Below are 14,645 nucleotides of genomic sequence, written 5' to 3' on the forward strand. Positions count from 1 at the left end.
TCCAACAATGAGCCAAGATAAATGGCTCTCCCTCATTGTTTTTCTACAATGTTATCGCCAAGTTCAACTAGCAAATGAAATACATGTGAAACATAAAAAGGAATGAAACACATGATGAAAATTGCAAGTGAGCAAAACTTGTAATTTTCATCTAATAAAAATAAGCCATAATGTTCTTCCAATAGGTTGAACCTCTTTGCTCCACATATTGGATCAACTCTTAGCTCCACTCATGCCACGCACAAAAATTGATCCTCATTCGTCATGTATGCACCTCTCTTTGGTTTCTTGGTTGATTCCACAGCCTCGGTCACGTCCATGTTGCACAAATCCATGCAACGCACACACTCAGCCGCGTCCATGCTGCACAAATCCATACGGCAAGGACGACAACCGCTTCGAGGGTAGGGAATGACACTGAGGGCAGATGGCAGGGGAAAACGGTGAAGGCGGTCAAGGTGGGAGTTAGGCACGGGGTATAGTGGGTGGAGAAAGAGGGAAAGAGAGAAAGGCGAGAGTAGGGTTGGGTTGTTGTGATATGGGGTACAAATAGTGTTCTCCGGGCTGGTATATTTGGGATGAAAGTGGGGGATTCGACAATCTGGACGTTTAGGGCATCTCCAACGCCGTGCATCAGATCGGACAAACAAAACATTACCGGACACGTCTACGGTAGTGGAGCCGGCCATCCAAAGTGATTCGCCAAATGTCCACCTCAGTTTTTTTCCTATATCCGAAGCACTCAAATAATTAAAGATAAATATCATTCTTGGTCCATAATCATGATGTGCAAATATTCCAATGCAACAATAATTCAAATATAAATATTACAATCCAAACATGAACTTCTGCAAATAGTTCAAATTAGAATTCAACTTATTCAGACACATTTTTTAGTTCTCCCCATGAAGGACCCACAAATGCTCAACATATCATTCTGCGGTGCTTATGAGTTGCTCGATGGAGAATATGTTCATCAAATGTCATCGGATTCTGCCCTGGAAATTCGATAGGATCACCCATCTACTCAAATTTCAGACCGTGACGAACTCTATCACCCACATGCTCCACAATCATGTATTCATGTTGTGCATGATCACACAAGCTGCCATCACCTCCCACAACGTCTCTAGATCCCATATTTTTGCAGGTCCTCAAACAATTGCAAAACGGGCTTGGAGCACTCCAAATGCCCTCTCCATGTCCTTTCTAGCTCCTTGTCTTTCGGCAAACTGAGATGTTTTCTCACCCCTTAGATCAGAGATGGTCTTGACGAAGGTCCCACGAAGGATAGATACCATCACGAAGACAATATCTCATGTTGTAGTCATGACCATTGATGGTATAATTGCACGAAGGAGCTTCTCCCACACACAACCTTACAATGGATACCGCTGCAACACGTTGATGTCACTGTAAGACTCAGGCATCCCAAAGGAAGTGTCAAATCCAGAGGTCTTATGATGCAACTGCTTTAAGAATGATGATGAGCTTCTTACATTGCCTTTTGTAGAGCATATGGAAAATTCTTCCATTGCTAATGCATGCAACCTAATGATCCGAGCATACATCATGTTTGCTTCAAACTAAACAACATAAACGACAATAATTGTCAAATCCAAAGGTCTTGTGATGCAACTGCTTTAAGAATGATGATGAGCTTCTTACATTGCCTTTTGTAGAGCATATGGAAAATTCTTCCATTGCTAATGCATGCAACCTAATGATCCGAGCATACATCATGTTTGCTTCAAACTAAACAACATAAACGACAATAATTTTGGCTATAGCATTTGGTCGAATACATGCCGCATGTGGTGTCCGTCATGGACGATAATGTGTAGGGGCCAAGGGTACCAGGGTAGTGGCCGGACCAGGGGTGGAAGGGAAGCGTAAGCAAGTCGAGGCTGCCACCCAGGTGGAGCGACAGAGCCACAAAGGTCCAGCAAGGCTTGAGCGGCGAGTGGTGCTACAACGGTGACAACAGTCTCAGGGCTACGGGTGGGATTCTTTTTGTGGGTCATGATGTCCCACGTGGCGGTTGTCCACGTCCGGAAACCTCCCCCTGCTTTGCTTCCAGTTTACACGAATTTAAGCATGCTGACAGTCCATCAAAACTTCTGTAAAGAAAGTGTCCGAATGTTTACGGGCGTTTTGATGCACCACACTAGAGATGCCCTTAGGGAGTAGGGTAAGCCCTTGAAGCAGATTTTCTGCCCTTGATGCACCACACTAGAGATGCCCTTAGGGAGTAGGGTAAGCCCTTGAAGCGGATTTTCTGCCCACGAGCATATGAGGTGATGTCCTTGGAGATACCCTTGTGTTCTCAAGAAGAAAAAGAATAATTAACGGACTTATCATTAGGGAAACGTTTGGATACGGAGCGCCGGCCAAACCGTCCGGCCGGTCGCGTCCACGCGTGAACACATCCAGCGACTCGGCTAGCGACACGTAGGATGGGGGCCTGCCCATGTGCGCCTTCTTCCTCCTTTTTCTCTTCTCGGGTTGCTCGTCTCTGCCTCTCCTTTCTCTGCCTCCTTCTCAGGCCCCGGTGCCATGGTCAATCGCCGCCGCCCAAAGGCCTCCTAGGGCATCGTCGCCACGGGAATCAACTGATCTGACCGCCCTCGGCCAGATCCGCTTTGGATTCGCGCCACCGGAGCTCTGCCTACCTCGCCGGACCCGACCACGTCGGAGCTGCAACTGTCCATGATGTGATTTTTTGCTACAACCGATGAGCCTCTGTGCTACAACTTCTCGGCGCAAAATTGTTGGAACCAGCGGACGTCGAGGTTACGACCATGGGGATTTTTTGCTACAACCGACGAGCATGGGTGCTACAACCTGCATCTTTTTGCTACAAACAGTCATGGCGAGACGACGGATGACGATTTTTTGTTACAACCGTTGTTGGTTTTGCTACTACCGGCGATCATTTTCATTTTTGTTGCATCGGTGATGGCGGACGACACGGCCGCCGGCATGGCATGCTACAAGCAGGCAAGGGGAGCTGGAACCGCAGTCCAGCAGAGCTGCAATGGTGGTCCGGTGGAGCTACATTTTTTGCTTGAACCGGCAACAGGAAAGCTACAACCGGCACTCAAATTTGCTACAAACAGGCAACCATGCATGGAAGCTTCCACCAGCATGAGGTTTTTGCTACAACCATGGGTGGGCTTCTGGAACTACGGCTTTTCAGGAACAAGGATGGCAAGCAGCAGCTAGCCGGCGAGGTCATTGGCATTGGGGGTGGTCAGGACCGGCAGGGTTCGATTTTTCTTTTTGCTGCATAAGAGGGGGCGGGCCATGGGGCACCAGTGCTCCAACCGGCAAGCGGCGACGGCGAGGCCCGCAATAGCGGCGGGCAGCGCTTCGTGGTCACGCATCCATGGTGGCCCTGACTGGGGAGACAACAATAAGGTAAGAAAAAGGTAGAAGAGGAGCTGCGATCGGACGGCCTCGCGCGGCCAGATCGGGCGGCTGGGGGCAGACCGGCCGAAACTTTCGGCCAGCGCACCGGCGCCTAGTGCTGGCCTTATCATTAACTGCTCATGCACTAGGCCTTATCATTAACTGCTCATGTTTCTGAAGAGACTGCTGACGGATCTGATCTTGTAAATTACTGTAGAAGCCGTGGAATATGCAAGAAAGCTGCAATACTCCTGGAGTAATCAGACGGCAGTTGCCAGCAAACAGACTACAATGTTCACCACTTAAGCTTGAAGGTTTGTCTGTTTCACCACTAAAGCTTGAAGCTTGAAGACCTACTTGAATAGCAGGAGTTCAACTACTTGAAACAATTAAAAATGTCATCCCATATTGCGGTTACTTGGATGACGATTTGCGCTTCTTTTTGGAGTGTGATTCTTCGTTGCTCGCAACATATGACTCGATTTTCACATTTTCCTCGGCTTCACTATTTCTGAATTTCTTTGCCTTTTTCTGCAAATAGGGAATAATGAAATTATTTGATACTATTATAGTGGACTAACAGCACATACTCTCACTCAAAAAACACAGCTCGAATGCCAAAACAAGTTTAAAAGAACAGACACGAAACAACAACGGCTATGTACCTTTAAGGATTTTGTGATATCAGCAATCTCGTTGTCATTGGTACTTTTGACAGATTCAGATAGACCAGCAGTGTTCTCCTGAAACAAATAACAAGATTTAGTAACTCTACAAGAGAAAGAGAAGCCCACTGATAAATAAATAAATACACAGAAGGAAAATCTGACCTTCGGTGGAACAAATGCAGCTTCTCTCTTTCTTTTCTTTTCTTCTGATTTCTCTGATTGCTTATCTAGCTTCTCTTGCCATTTCTTAGCTGACTTCTTCTTGTCACTCATGAAATACTCACCACTCTCCAGTTCAAGATCAATCTACATCCAGATTGACAAATTAAGCAATGGTTTCACATAACTAAATAAAACTATCCAGCAGAAATGAACATTTGGAACCCCCCAACAGTACAAGAAAAAAAATCTATTGCCTACATGTTTTGCTTCACTCAAATTTAAATGGGGCGTGTTACGCGTTCGCCCAAGCGGCCGAGCGCGCCCCACCATTGCAACACGGATCTTGTTGCAGAATTATTTCTGCAACACATGTCGTGTTGCAGAAATTTTTTGCAACAGTTGTTTTGTCGCATTTTTTTGCAACTGAGTTTTTGTTGCAAAATATTTTTTTGCAACCAAGGTCTTGTTGCAGAAAAATTTCGCAAGAGAAGTTTTGTTGCAAAACGTAGACCACTGCAACACTACATATGTTTCAGAAACATAGCTCCTGTTGCAGAAGCGCGTTCGACAAAGGATGGTATGCAGGCTCTCGCTGGGACACGTGTAACGCAGGGGAGGTGGCGGACGCGGCCGCTGCGATCCGCCGGGTGATGGTAAGAGTTTCCCAATTTAAATAGCTTGGAAAATAACATTAATGAATTATCTGCATAGGATGGACAGCTGCTGATGCTATTAAGACAAGGGTGCAGGACAAGACCGCTAACCACATAACAAGTCATGAATGAACTGGTGAAATCAGTATGGCAAACTGTACAACAACCCTGGAAACAATGAGTGAAACAAACAATTGGCTTTACCTTGCTAGGCTGCTGAGGCGGCGGAAAGGGTGTGTATTGTTTTTTCTCCTTAGTATTGGGCTTCTTTTGCTTGACATTCTTTCTGGAAAACAGAAAATAATGAAGTGTAAGATGCACAATGTACCTTTTAGAGATAGTAACTTCCGAGCAGAAATATGATGCAAGTTCCTTACTTCTTAAAGCTCGGTAGAAACCTGTCCCAACTTTCAGTGGCTAGGGCAGGATTTTTAGCCAGCTCACGTTTAATAAGGAGTTCCTGCTTAGTTTAATAACGCTCCATAAGAAATCATATTTTACATTCCTTAAGAGATTATATCTGAAAAACAAAACAAATCACCTTAATGTGGTACACTGGATGCTTTATGTTCTTTATGCAATCCTCTACAATCCTCCGGACTTGTTTCAGTCCCTTAAAGGAACCCATGGCAGCCACAGTATTTCCCTTTCATGATGGAAAATACCCAAATAATGGCAGTTAATAACACCAAGATACAGAGTTGAAGGAACTGGACCCACAATGTAACTTTAAATGCAGTGCAAGGTAAGAAATGAAGCACACCTGTACTAAGATGTAGCAGCCAGTCAAAATCTCTATAGCCTGTAGTAACATAAAACATGTTAAGAAAGGGGTGTCTTGTTCTGAAAGAGATTCATCCATATGACAGCAACCATGTGAGATATTTACCTTAAGGGTGGACAGGTTAGGGCCCAAAAGGCGTTCTCTCCTTTTGACAAATCTTTCCTGTGGATAGCACACCGTTAGTTTACTGAAACCATCCAAAAATAGTTTACTGAAGCTACAAGATTACTTCATTAACATTGGCAACAGAGCACAAATAAGTCCTGATGCCACATACTAACAAGTGATTCTCAGTGCAAACTTAATAAGAATAATTACATAATACACTGGATCACAAAAAGAATCCTATGTGATTGGTTTCGTCATTTTACTTTTGGCAATGCAATTGCAAATCTTGTCTTTGCAAAGTTTCTCCTAGCAGAATATTAAGGTAATCAAGATAAAATCAAAGCAATCCCTTCAAACGAACCAAGAGGTACAAAACTGAAGTTGAACAATGAAACAAAGTGTACCTTGTTTCTTATGATGCTACCAATCTTGACAATATCACAGTTCATCTCATCATTGAGCACTTTAATTGCCTGTGGGAAAACACAATAGAAGTTTATAGATGAAACTACTCCTGAACAAGGCGTCAAGGTGTGTTGGTGACCATACAATAGGTGCAGGCAGAAGTAGGCCACAGGTGGCAAAAGTTGGATAGGGAAACCGCCCCCCTCACAATTTCTATACAGCCGCCACAAGGCATATAATTAATCGGAATTGCATAACAGTTAAGGCTTGGTAACAGAAACAATGCATACTTGGGGTGCAGGGACACTTCGCGACAAGAGCTTTATCAGGTCCCTGGCCTTAAGAATAATGTAGGGGTCCCTGGTCTTCCTGGTGGTGGAAACCGTCATGGATCCCTCCACCTATGCGCAAACCAAGAGAAATACCACAGAATCATGACACTACTTAAGATTAAGAACACTGCGAAGTCCAAACAATCATAACAAGTCAGTGGCATACCAAATTGAGCTCGCATGAGACTCCAAACTCCTTCAGTGCGCCCTTGACGATCGGCCATGTCTCCTGTAGATACTTCTCTGCGCCCCCAAACAACAAGCCGCCTCAATTCACGGATTCGGTGACTAGAAAACTGCAACTAGCTCCTAACGAGCAGCAAGAGAATGAGGGTGAGGGCGGGATTGGGCACCTCGGTATTGGGGGAAGAGGGTGGAGAAGGAGCTGACTTCCAGCAGGCCGCCCTCGTTCCAGGAGGGGTCGAACTTCTCCACCGTCCAGCGGTCGATGTTGGGGTCATCGTCCCACGGCTTCTCCTTCTTGTGCTTCCCCTTCCGCTGCCAGTTCTTCCCCTCCGTACCTTCGGCCGCCGCATTCGCTTCGTCCGCCGACGCCATGACGGCCGGGAGGGATAGGATTTAGGTGGGTTTCGAGGTAAAGGGGCTCGAGGAGGCGGTGGTGTCCAGGCTGCGAATTAGGGTTGACGATTGTACTGCCGCCGACGCGAGGGAAGGAGAGTGAGGGGGGATTAGAGGAGTGGGAGGGTTTGGGCTTGGGCTTGGGCCTTCCGGATTTCGGCCTAGCTGCCCGACGCTCAAAAATTAAAAGCCCAACACTGATGTCTGATATACGTCCGTTCCTTCTCTTTCCACGTGCTCCTTCGCCGTTGTCTAAAAAAAACGTGCTCCTTCGCTGTAGCAGAGGTGGTCCACCGTAGTTCACGTCTTGGACTTAACATTGATGCTTACATTTTTCTGAATTTATTTCCGGGTTTTCGGTAATGTGAGTTCAGTTGGAGGAGACGTTTTCGTCGACTACGAAAACGTGTGTGACGACTTCGTCAATCTTAAGATGATGTGCCGGTTCAGTCTCTCGAAGGTGTTCATAGAGGTAGGGTGTGCGTGTGTGCGTGCATTCACAAGAGTGAGTGTATATGAGTGATTTCGATTGTACTATGTTAAAAAAAAGGTGGCGGTGGCGCACGTAGGTCGCGAGAAATTAGAAGGAACGGGAGGAGGAAGATGCGATAAAGAGTGGAGATGAACGAGACCAAGAAGGGCATCTGTGTGGGCAAGAGAACGACGGTAGCAGCGCCGAAGGCGCACCTATGGCTCGTTAGAGAGAGGGGTTGGGAGGGGAACGGATGCGGCCTAGTATTTATTTTTACTAAATGACCCTCCAAGAAACTTAATCCACTCTCTTACCCCCAAAAGTTATTTTAGAATTTGGGCCCCTCATTTGCACCTAACCATCAGGCGCTTGCTATACACGTGAAGGCGCCTTATGTCGAGGTGTCTTTGACCTCCCCTGGCCCACGGTCGTTAGTTTGTGTCGCCAGTGTGGCACTTACTTGCCCCGGCTGATGGAAAGGCGCAATATCAATATTGGTTGTGGCGACAAATCGCTAGGCGCCTTTCACAATTTTCATGCCTTTTATTATGCACCGTTCACGGCTTGCACGTCTTTTATTAGGCGCCTTTGCAACTCGCCATGTCTTTGTATTAGGTAGTTTTCATTTACATATATTGGCACCTCGGACGTTTTTCTTGGCTACCACCGTAGTGATATGGATCCTCTAAGTGCATCTAGTTGTTCTTGTCATGGTATTCAGTATCATTTTCTTAACTAGTCTGGTTGTTTGTCGTGTCACATAAAAGTTGTCAGTCTCAAACATATTGTTTCGTAATTGGGGCTAAACATCTACAGTCTTCAATGGTCAAACTGATAGACGTGTATAGTAATTTGAACCCTCTGTTCTTTAATACCTGTCCCTACAATAGTTTCATGCCCCGTAAAAGCCCCAGGTCTGGCCCTCGCATCTTCCCCTCTGCATCACTACCTAGGATGAAGGTCGTCATTCCCCGCCGCCATATGTATTTGTAAGGTATCCATTTGGCAGTCACTTCCTTTTGTCAAATCTTTACTCTTTCCAGTCGTCAGCGGCTCCTGCTCTTGAAGTAACACCACCGAGGGCTCCCTTCATATCTGTATGTAGGTAAGTGCTTCTAGCGTTATGGGTGATCTCCCCTGAAGATCAGCATATTGTGAAAGTGAATCAGGTCACCTTTGTGTGTAGAAATCAACTTGAATTCTAACATTGTGACCCCTTTGTTGTAGTGTGAATGTTTTAGAATCTGTTTGAAGTAAGGTTGTAGAATTTGTTTGAAGTAAGGATGTAGTTTAAATTTGTTTGATGTCTTGTCTTGTATTGTATAGGGCTATGGAAAATTATTCTCCGGATCATACCATGGTTAGCATCTCCGAGTCAGATCCGGAGGCAGACTCTTCTGGCTTTGATTTTGGAAGGCCTACTCATCGTGCCAAGCGTCATTCTTTCTTCCACTCTAGGTCCACTTCTGAAAGGTAAATCAGAAAGTGGTCATTGCTACAAGTCTGTTCCGAAAAAATGGAAGGAGAAAGAAACACATAAGTAGCTGAAAGGTGGGAGCAAAGACGTGAATCACCTGGAGAAAAAGACGATGGACAAGGCAACTGTTGCTGAGGGAATAGTCATGAGCAACAAGAATTCACACCGTCCCAGCGAAGCCCAGAAATTTTTATGCGAGATGGATGAAGAAACGTTCGAGCCCACTCATTTAGTACTACCAAACAAGGTTGGAGCAAGGATGTTCAAAACCATTAATGATAAGCACCTAGCGGTGAACCTGAGGGTTGGTCGAAGTTGCATCTGGGACGTGGAGGTGAAGAAGTCAGAGAAAACTATGTACCTTGATGAAGCCTTGATTTCATCAACGGTCAGAAGCTGAAGCCAGGATTCATTCTCCACTTCGAGTTGGCCCTCAAGTTTGTGAGGGAAGTAACCATCTTCGACAAGTCGATGGTTGAGACTCCTCTAAAATGTTTGGAATGTGGTGAGTGAAGTCAGCAATTTCTCTGCAATGTGGTTGAGCTATCTTAGATTATGTATTTCGCTTGTTCATCAACTGAAAGTTAAGACTTTGTGTTGGTCTTTCTGACTATTATGTCATGTTGTGTTACTTGTGTTGTATTACGTTTTGTACATGCTCTAAGTGTTGTTTATTTCTTCAAGGTAGGCCCTATGTCTGCCCTGCGGACGACCAGGCGATGAGGTCTGATGTTGAAAGTGCTTAGTGGCAGCGCGCGTTGTCTGGAAACATATATCTTTTTGATCAGATGTTGAATTGAAACCCCGTGATGTTAGTGTGGGTCATGGCAAGCCCCCTTTGCCTACAACTCTGAATTGTATATTTTGATCAGGGGTTCAAACCTTGTTGTTATGTACTCTGAACTGTTTTTTTTTTTTGCGAATACTGAACTGTATATTTTGATGATGAGCACTCGTTAGTATGTTGTTTAGGTTTGATGTGTACCATTTCGGTTGTCAGCAAACCAAATATCAAGGTGACAAGCAGAAACTACCTAATACACCGTACAATTGCCGTGGATAATGCAAGATAAACCCATTTTATTTTGTCTTTCTGGTCCAACTCAATACAACACAAGGTTTGAACATGTCTGTGTCTTTTGGTTGACTGCAAAATTTTAGATAAAAAAAAGGACAAGTGTGACCTATGTTGAAAACAAGCTGAGTATATATATAAAAAAACTTTTGAGAGCACTCAACGTTGTCTCTTTTACTGGGAAGCATCAATGTACCATTTTGCATGAATTTTTTCATAGCAGACACTAAAATGAACCGGCACAAACAGGGTTTCTTTTTTCTGTTTTTTATTTTACTGCTCGTCCCAAAATACCTTCTTTTGGAGTCTTCACCTTTTCTCTTTTTGAGATGAAGTTGGAGCCTACCCCACTCTATTGAAATTTGTTTTTTCGTTCTTTCTCTGTTGTGAGTACACATTATAGACAGAAAATAGTTGCTACACGTTGGCAGTGCAGAATTTCGTTCTTTCTCTACATTGATTGTAATGACATCTTATATTATAGGACGGAGAGAGTACAATACTGCTGATCCCTTTAAATGAGCTTTTTGCAAAGCACATAGTCAATAGTTCCTTCCGAAAAAAAAGGAAAAAATAGGTCGGAACTTTCATTTTTCATTCATTCCCTGTACAGCGTGGTAGTCCTTCCTAAAACATGAGGACAAGTCATGTGCCGTTTGACGGTTTAATGTGTGATGTCGATTGCAGCTGCTTGATAGGTGGTCTAGCTTCTACTGCATTCACCGGTTGATGTTTATGTTACTTACCATCAGATTAAACAGTTAGCCCAGGACTGAGCTGTTTTTGTGCAAAAATTGCATAATAAGGTACGTTGACAGGGAGATAAAGCAACAATATCAGTCAAACATTCAGCCATCTAGAGGGTAACCATGCAGAAGATCAGGACATTTCCATCAACATCCATCATGTTCATCTGATGATCTGTAAAACAGGGTACATATGATGATCAGAGGAAGGCAACACCTGCAAGCACATCTTCTGCTACACATGTAACTTCCGACGATCATATCAGCTGCTCAGTCCTTTACAAGGCTCAATTATTATGCAGACACCACTACATTTACATGGCTGTTCTGAACCTGATGAGAATCAAGTGTGAACAGCCCAAAACCAAAAGGCTAAGGGGGTATACAGAAACACGCCAACACGCACCCCATACATCAGATTATCGGAAGTAGACCTATTAGCATATACACATACAGCTCTTGCAGACGACTGAAGAAACAAAAAAAGTAGGTGTGCCGTTCTTGCAAGGGAAGCAGACTAGCGGACGAAACTCCAGACATGGTCAGCTAGTCGGGTGAATTATGGGTATGTTAGGTTTTGCCCTTGGTCTTCTTTCTTGATTTCAGGTCAATAACAATGACACTAATGTTGTCCCCGCTCCCTTTCGACAGCGCTAGCCTCACGAGACAATCAGCGGCTGCTTTTGCAGCTGGGTTCATAGTGGGTTCGCTGCCTCCATCGGAATTCGCACCGTCGTTATTATTCTTGTACCACAGAAGGATCTGTCGCCGGGCAACTTTGCATGCGTCCTCATTTGACATGACATCCCAGAGACCATCGCTTGCTAGAATGAGGCAGTCGTCATCTTTTGCCCGAGCAACAATGCTGACTTCTGGCTTTGGAATCAGAAATGGTTTCAGGTATCGGTCACCTGCAAGTAGATAGGCGATTGGCCATTTCCGCTGTAAGTTAATAAGCCATAAGAAGCTTCACACAGACGCTAACCCATGCACAGAATAATGGCTGGTTTAACTGCTTAGTTTAATTAAATTTCATATGTAACAAAAAGAACAGAGTTCTGTCCAAGTTTAAAAAATAAAAGTATTCAGACAGTAGCAGACTAGCAGCTATAACAAGTGCAACTAATATCCAGTATTACTATTACCCATGCTGACACATTCACAACTACCAGAGCCAGTTGCACGAATAGTAGCATAAAGTATACAGGGTACCTTTGTTCCTTCAATAAGGGGGACTTTTTACTTTTGCTTCCTTATGTACATCAGCATCCTAATCCAAATACTTTGACACGATCATATTTAAGTTCACTGACAACTTTGACCCCATCCCCAAATTTTTCCAGGAAAGGAACCAGAAAATAATCGAGGAACACAGACTAAACTTAAAACATGTTGGCAGCAGTTGCAAGTCGCTGGTATATGAAACAGAGCATTACCTTAGGCTTATAATTTACTGCCTGAAATGAGCTAATGTAATAATGTGACAGCATGTGATCTCGTAAATTGGAACAGCATCTGAAAGAAACATCTGACCTCATAATAAAATGCATATGCATGACAACATAGTTTGTAAAGAAAAAATATGATGGAAACTGTGGCACAAATTCAGTTTAATGTTTGACACAACTGTCCAGTACCAAAGACTTAGGTGTATTGTAAAATATTAAGATAATGGTAACTGGCTTTTCTTCTTTTTGACAACACGCGGATTGATGGTTTGATAGGCTCCTAACGGTTCATGTATCATCACTTACTGACATCCCAAACATATGCAGAAATATGCCAATATGGCCTAGACCTACAACTATCTCCTGCTATGGATGTTTGGCTGAACCGAATAAATTAATGCCATATGTGCTGAACAATTTTATAACATGTCCTTGTACAAGCTTGTTGTGACACTTTTTTTTTGTCCTAAGTTCCAATCTTACAGAGAGATGCCTCCTAGAGTTACTAAAGTACATTCTTCTAGAGCTCATGATAATAATAGTCATGTTGGGACTCGTGTAAGGAAGTAACAAAAACATATTAAGACCTTACTTGCATTCCAAACATGGCTTTACAGATTGCTTGACATCATCAATAATTTTGTCCAAATAATAAGCTTGGGCGTGCAAAAGCAGAAAACTTACCGATTGACCGTGACATTGCCAGAATACCAGAGACACGATAACCATTCCAGTCAATGACCTTTCCACCTGCGGCCTCAATCCTGGCACGCTCATCTTTCCTATCAGGCTAGAACATGAAAGCATAATCAGATACAATTTGGCTTAACAGATAAACTTAGCTGAGCAGTAAAGTCCAGCATGTACTTTGTGATCGACGGACAGAGCAATGGGCTCCTTTCCACGGCAGAGCACCACGCGTGAATCTCCACAATTCGCAGTTATGACATGAGAAGAGCAGACAATGGCAACAACGGCGGTGGAACCCACGTTATCAGCGGCAATAGGCTCAGGACGGATCTCCCTGGTGCCATTGGAAAACCTGCTCGCTTTCCCCGACACCTCGTCGTCTACCTTCTGGAAACAATCACCGAAAACCTTCTCCCATGGTTCTTTCACGTCGAGCTCCCCTACTTCCCCCAATTCCTCCAACCACCTGCCAGCTTTCAGCACCTCTCTTAACACGACGTGGATCTTATCCCGGCAGTAGTTTGCGACCTGCACGGGCATGATGAAGCATGAGCGAGAGGGCCTCGAGGCTTAATGTGTTTCGTCTGGGCCAGGAGTCACAGGAGAAGAAGATAACCTCACCTCCGAGCCGCCGTGTCCATCGTAGACGCCGAACAGGTGCGCCGGAAGCCGGAGCTCGGCGGCGTCGAAGTCGCCCCCGATCCCGTCCAGCTCGCGGCTGCTCGCGAGCATCCGCGCCGGCACGGCGGCGAAGCGCGGCACGGCGGCGCACGCGTCCTCCATCTCCGCGGCGCGGCCGCGTGCCGCGGCGCAGCCCCACAGCGGCACGCACTCCATGAGGTACACGCTCCGCTTGCCGCACCCGTCCCCGGCGGCGCGCGCCCTGCTCCCGAGATCCGGCGGCCTCTCGATCCCGCCGGCGCATTCCGCCGAGCACCCCCCGCGCGCGGCGGCCCCCTCCCCCGCGAACACCGCAGCCGCCATCACAAGCTCACGGCAGTATCAACAGCCGCAAACCACACCAACGTCCGCCGCACCACGCGCCTGAGCAGACCACCGCCGTATCAGCAAGGGAGAGCGCGAGCCGTGGCCTCCTGCGCGCGAATCAAGGGGGCAGCAATGGAGAAAGAGAGAGCGCGCGCGAGGGAAAGTAAAGAGAGAGTGGTGACGAGGAGGGTTGGTGCTGGGTTGGGGAGTACGTGTACCGGGTGGGCGCGGGGCGTGGGAGGTTGCGAGTGGCGGACGACGGCGTTGTGTGTTCGGGGCAGGAGGAGCGGATGCGGGTGAGTGGGACTGGTGAGGGAGCAAGGCACGAGGTACAAGGAAGCGAGGTGGGGGAATGCGATTGGGTGCGCCGGGGAGAACAGGTGTCGCGTCTAGACGCTGCTGCGGCTGGGCCTGGACGGGGTGGAGTGGACGGACCTGATGCTGGTTTTGTTGTTACCGTCTGTTGCTCACTCGAGATTTTGGTCTCTGCTATGCTACTTGCACCGTTCCACGGCTACGAACTTGGCTCTCAAAGAAAAACCACACTAGCTATACGTTGAGAGCAACTCCAATGGGGCGACCCAAACGGACACGCGCTTTGTCCGCTTTTTGTCCATTTGGATCGGCCAGGCGGACGTGCACGTCCGC

General features: G+C 45.9%; 2 protein-coding genes across 2 annotated transcripts; both read right to left on the bottom strand.

Moving 5' to 3' along the window:
- Nucleotides 1-3,598: 3,598 nt before the first annotated feature.
- On the bottom strand, nt 3,599-7,203 carry LOC119276548 (KRR1 small subunit processome component homolog). The gene is made up of 12 exons (XM_037557642.1): nt 6,877-7,203; nt 6,690-6,766; nt 6,482-6,592; nt 6,191-6,259; nt 5,784-5,840; nt 5,658-5,696; nt 5,436-5,540; nt 5,272-5,354; nt 5,099-5,180; nt 4,242-4,385; nt 4,077-4,154; nt 3,599-3,942 (listed from the first exon to the last, which is right to left on the bottom strand). Exons 1-12 carry the CDS (start codon nt 7,079-7,081, stop codon nt 3,826-3,828), a joined length of 1,167 nt encoding a protein of 388 aa, XP_037413539.1. The 5' UTR covers nt 7,082-7,203; the 3' UTR covers nt 3,599-3,825.
- Nucleotides 7,204-11,100: 3,897 nt separating this feature from the next.
- On the bottom strand, nt 11,101-14,286 carry LOC119276549 (protein phosphatase 2C 50-like). Its single transcript, XM_037557643.1, has 4 exons — nt 13,632-14,286; nt 13,188-13,538; nt 13,005-13,110; nt 11,101-11,783 (listed from the first exon to the last, which is right to left on the bottom strand). The coding sequence occupies exons 1-4, from the start codon at nt 13,992-13,994 to the stop codon at nt 11,443-11,445; spliced, it is 1,161 nt and encodes a 386-aa protein (XP_037413540.1). The 5' UTR covers nt 13,995-14,286; the 3' UTR covers nt 11,101-11,442.
- Between the last annotated feature and the right edge of the window lie 359 nt (nt 14,287-14,645).

Source organism: Triticum dicoccoides, chromosome 3B (assembly GCF_002162155.2).
Source record: "Triticum dicoccoides isolate Atlit2015 ecotype Zavitan chromosome 3B, WEW_v2.0, whole genome shotgun sequence".
Classification (NCBI taxonomy): domain Eukaryota; kingdom Viridiplantae; phylum Streptophyta; class Magnoliopsida; order Poales; family Poaceae; genus Triticum; species Triticum dicoccoides.

Excerpts from the sequence above, each read along its gene's own strand:
- LOC119276548 (XM_037557642.1), bottom strand. The coding sequence starts at position 7,081 with ATGGCGTCGGCGGACGAAGCGAATGCGGCGGCCGAAGGTACGGAGGGG. Across the intron at positions 5,697-5,783 it reads CTAACCTGTCCACCCTTAAG|GCTATAGAGATTTTGACTGG; the intron begins GTAAATATCTCA and ends ATGTTACTACAG. Across the intron at positions 5,181-5,271 it reads TTTCTACCGAGCTTTAAGAA|AAAGAATGTCAAGCAAAAGA; the intron begins GTAAGGAACTTG and ends TCTGTTTTCCAG.
- LOC119276549 (XM_037557643.1), bottom strand. The coding sequence starts at position 13,994 with ATGGCGGCTGCGGTGTTCGCGGGGGAGGGGGCCGCCGCGCGCGGGGGG. Across the intron at positions 13,539-13,631 it reads ATGGACACGGCGGCTCGGAG|GTCGCAAACTACTGCCGGGA; the intron begins GTGAGGTTATCT and ends ATGCCCGTGCAG. Across the intron at positions 11,784-13,004 it reads GGCAATGTCACGGTCAATCG|GTGACCGATACCTGAAACCA; the intron begins GTAAGTTTTCTG and ends ATCTACTTGCAG.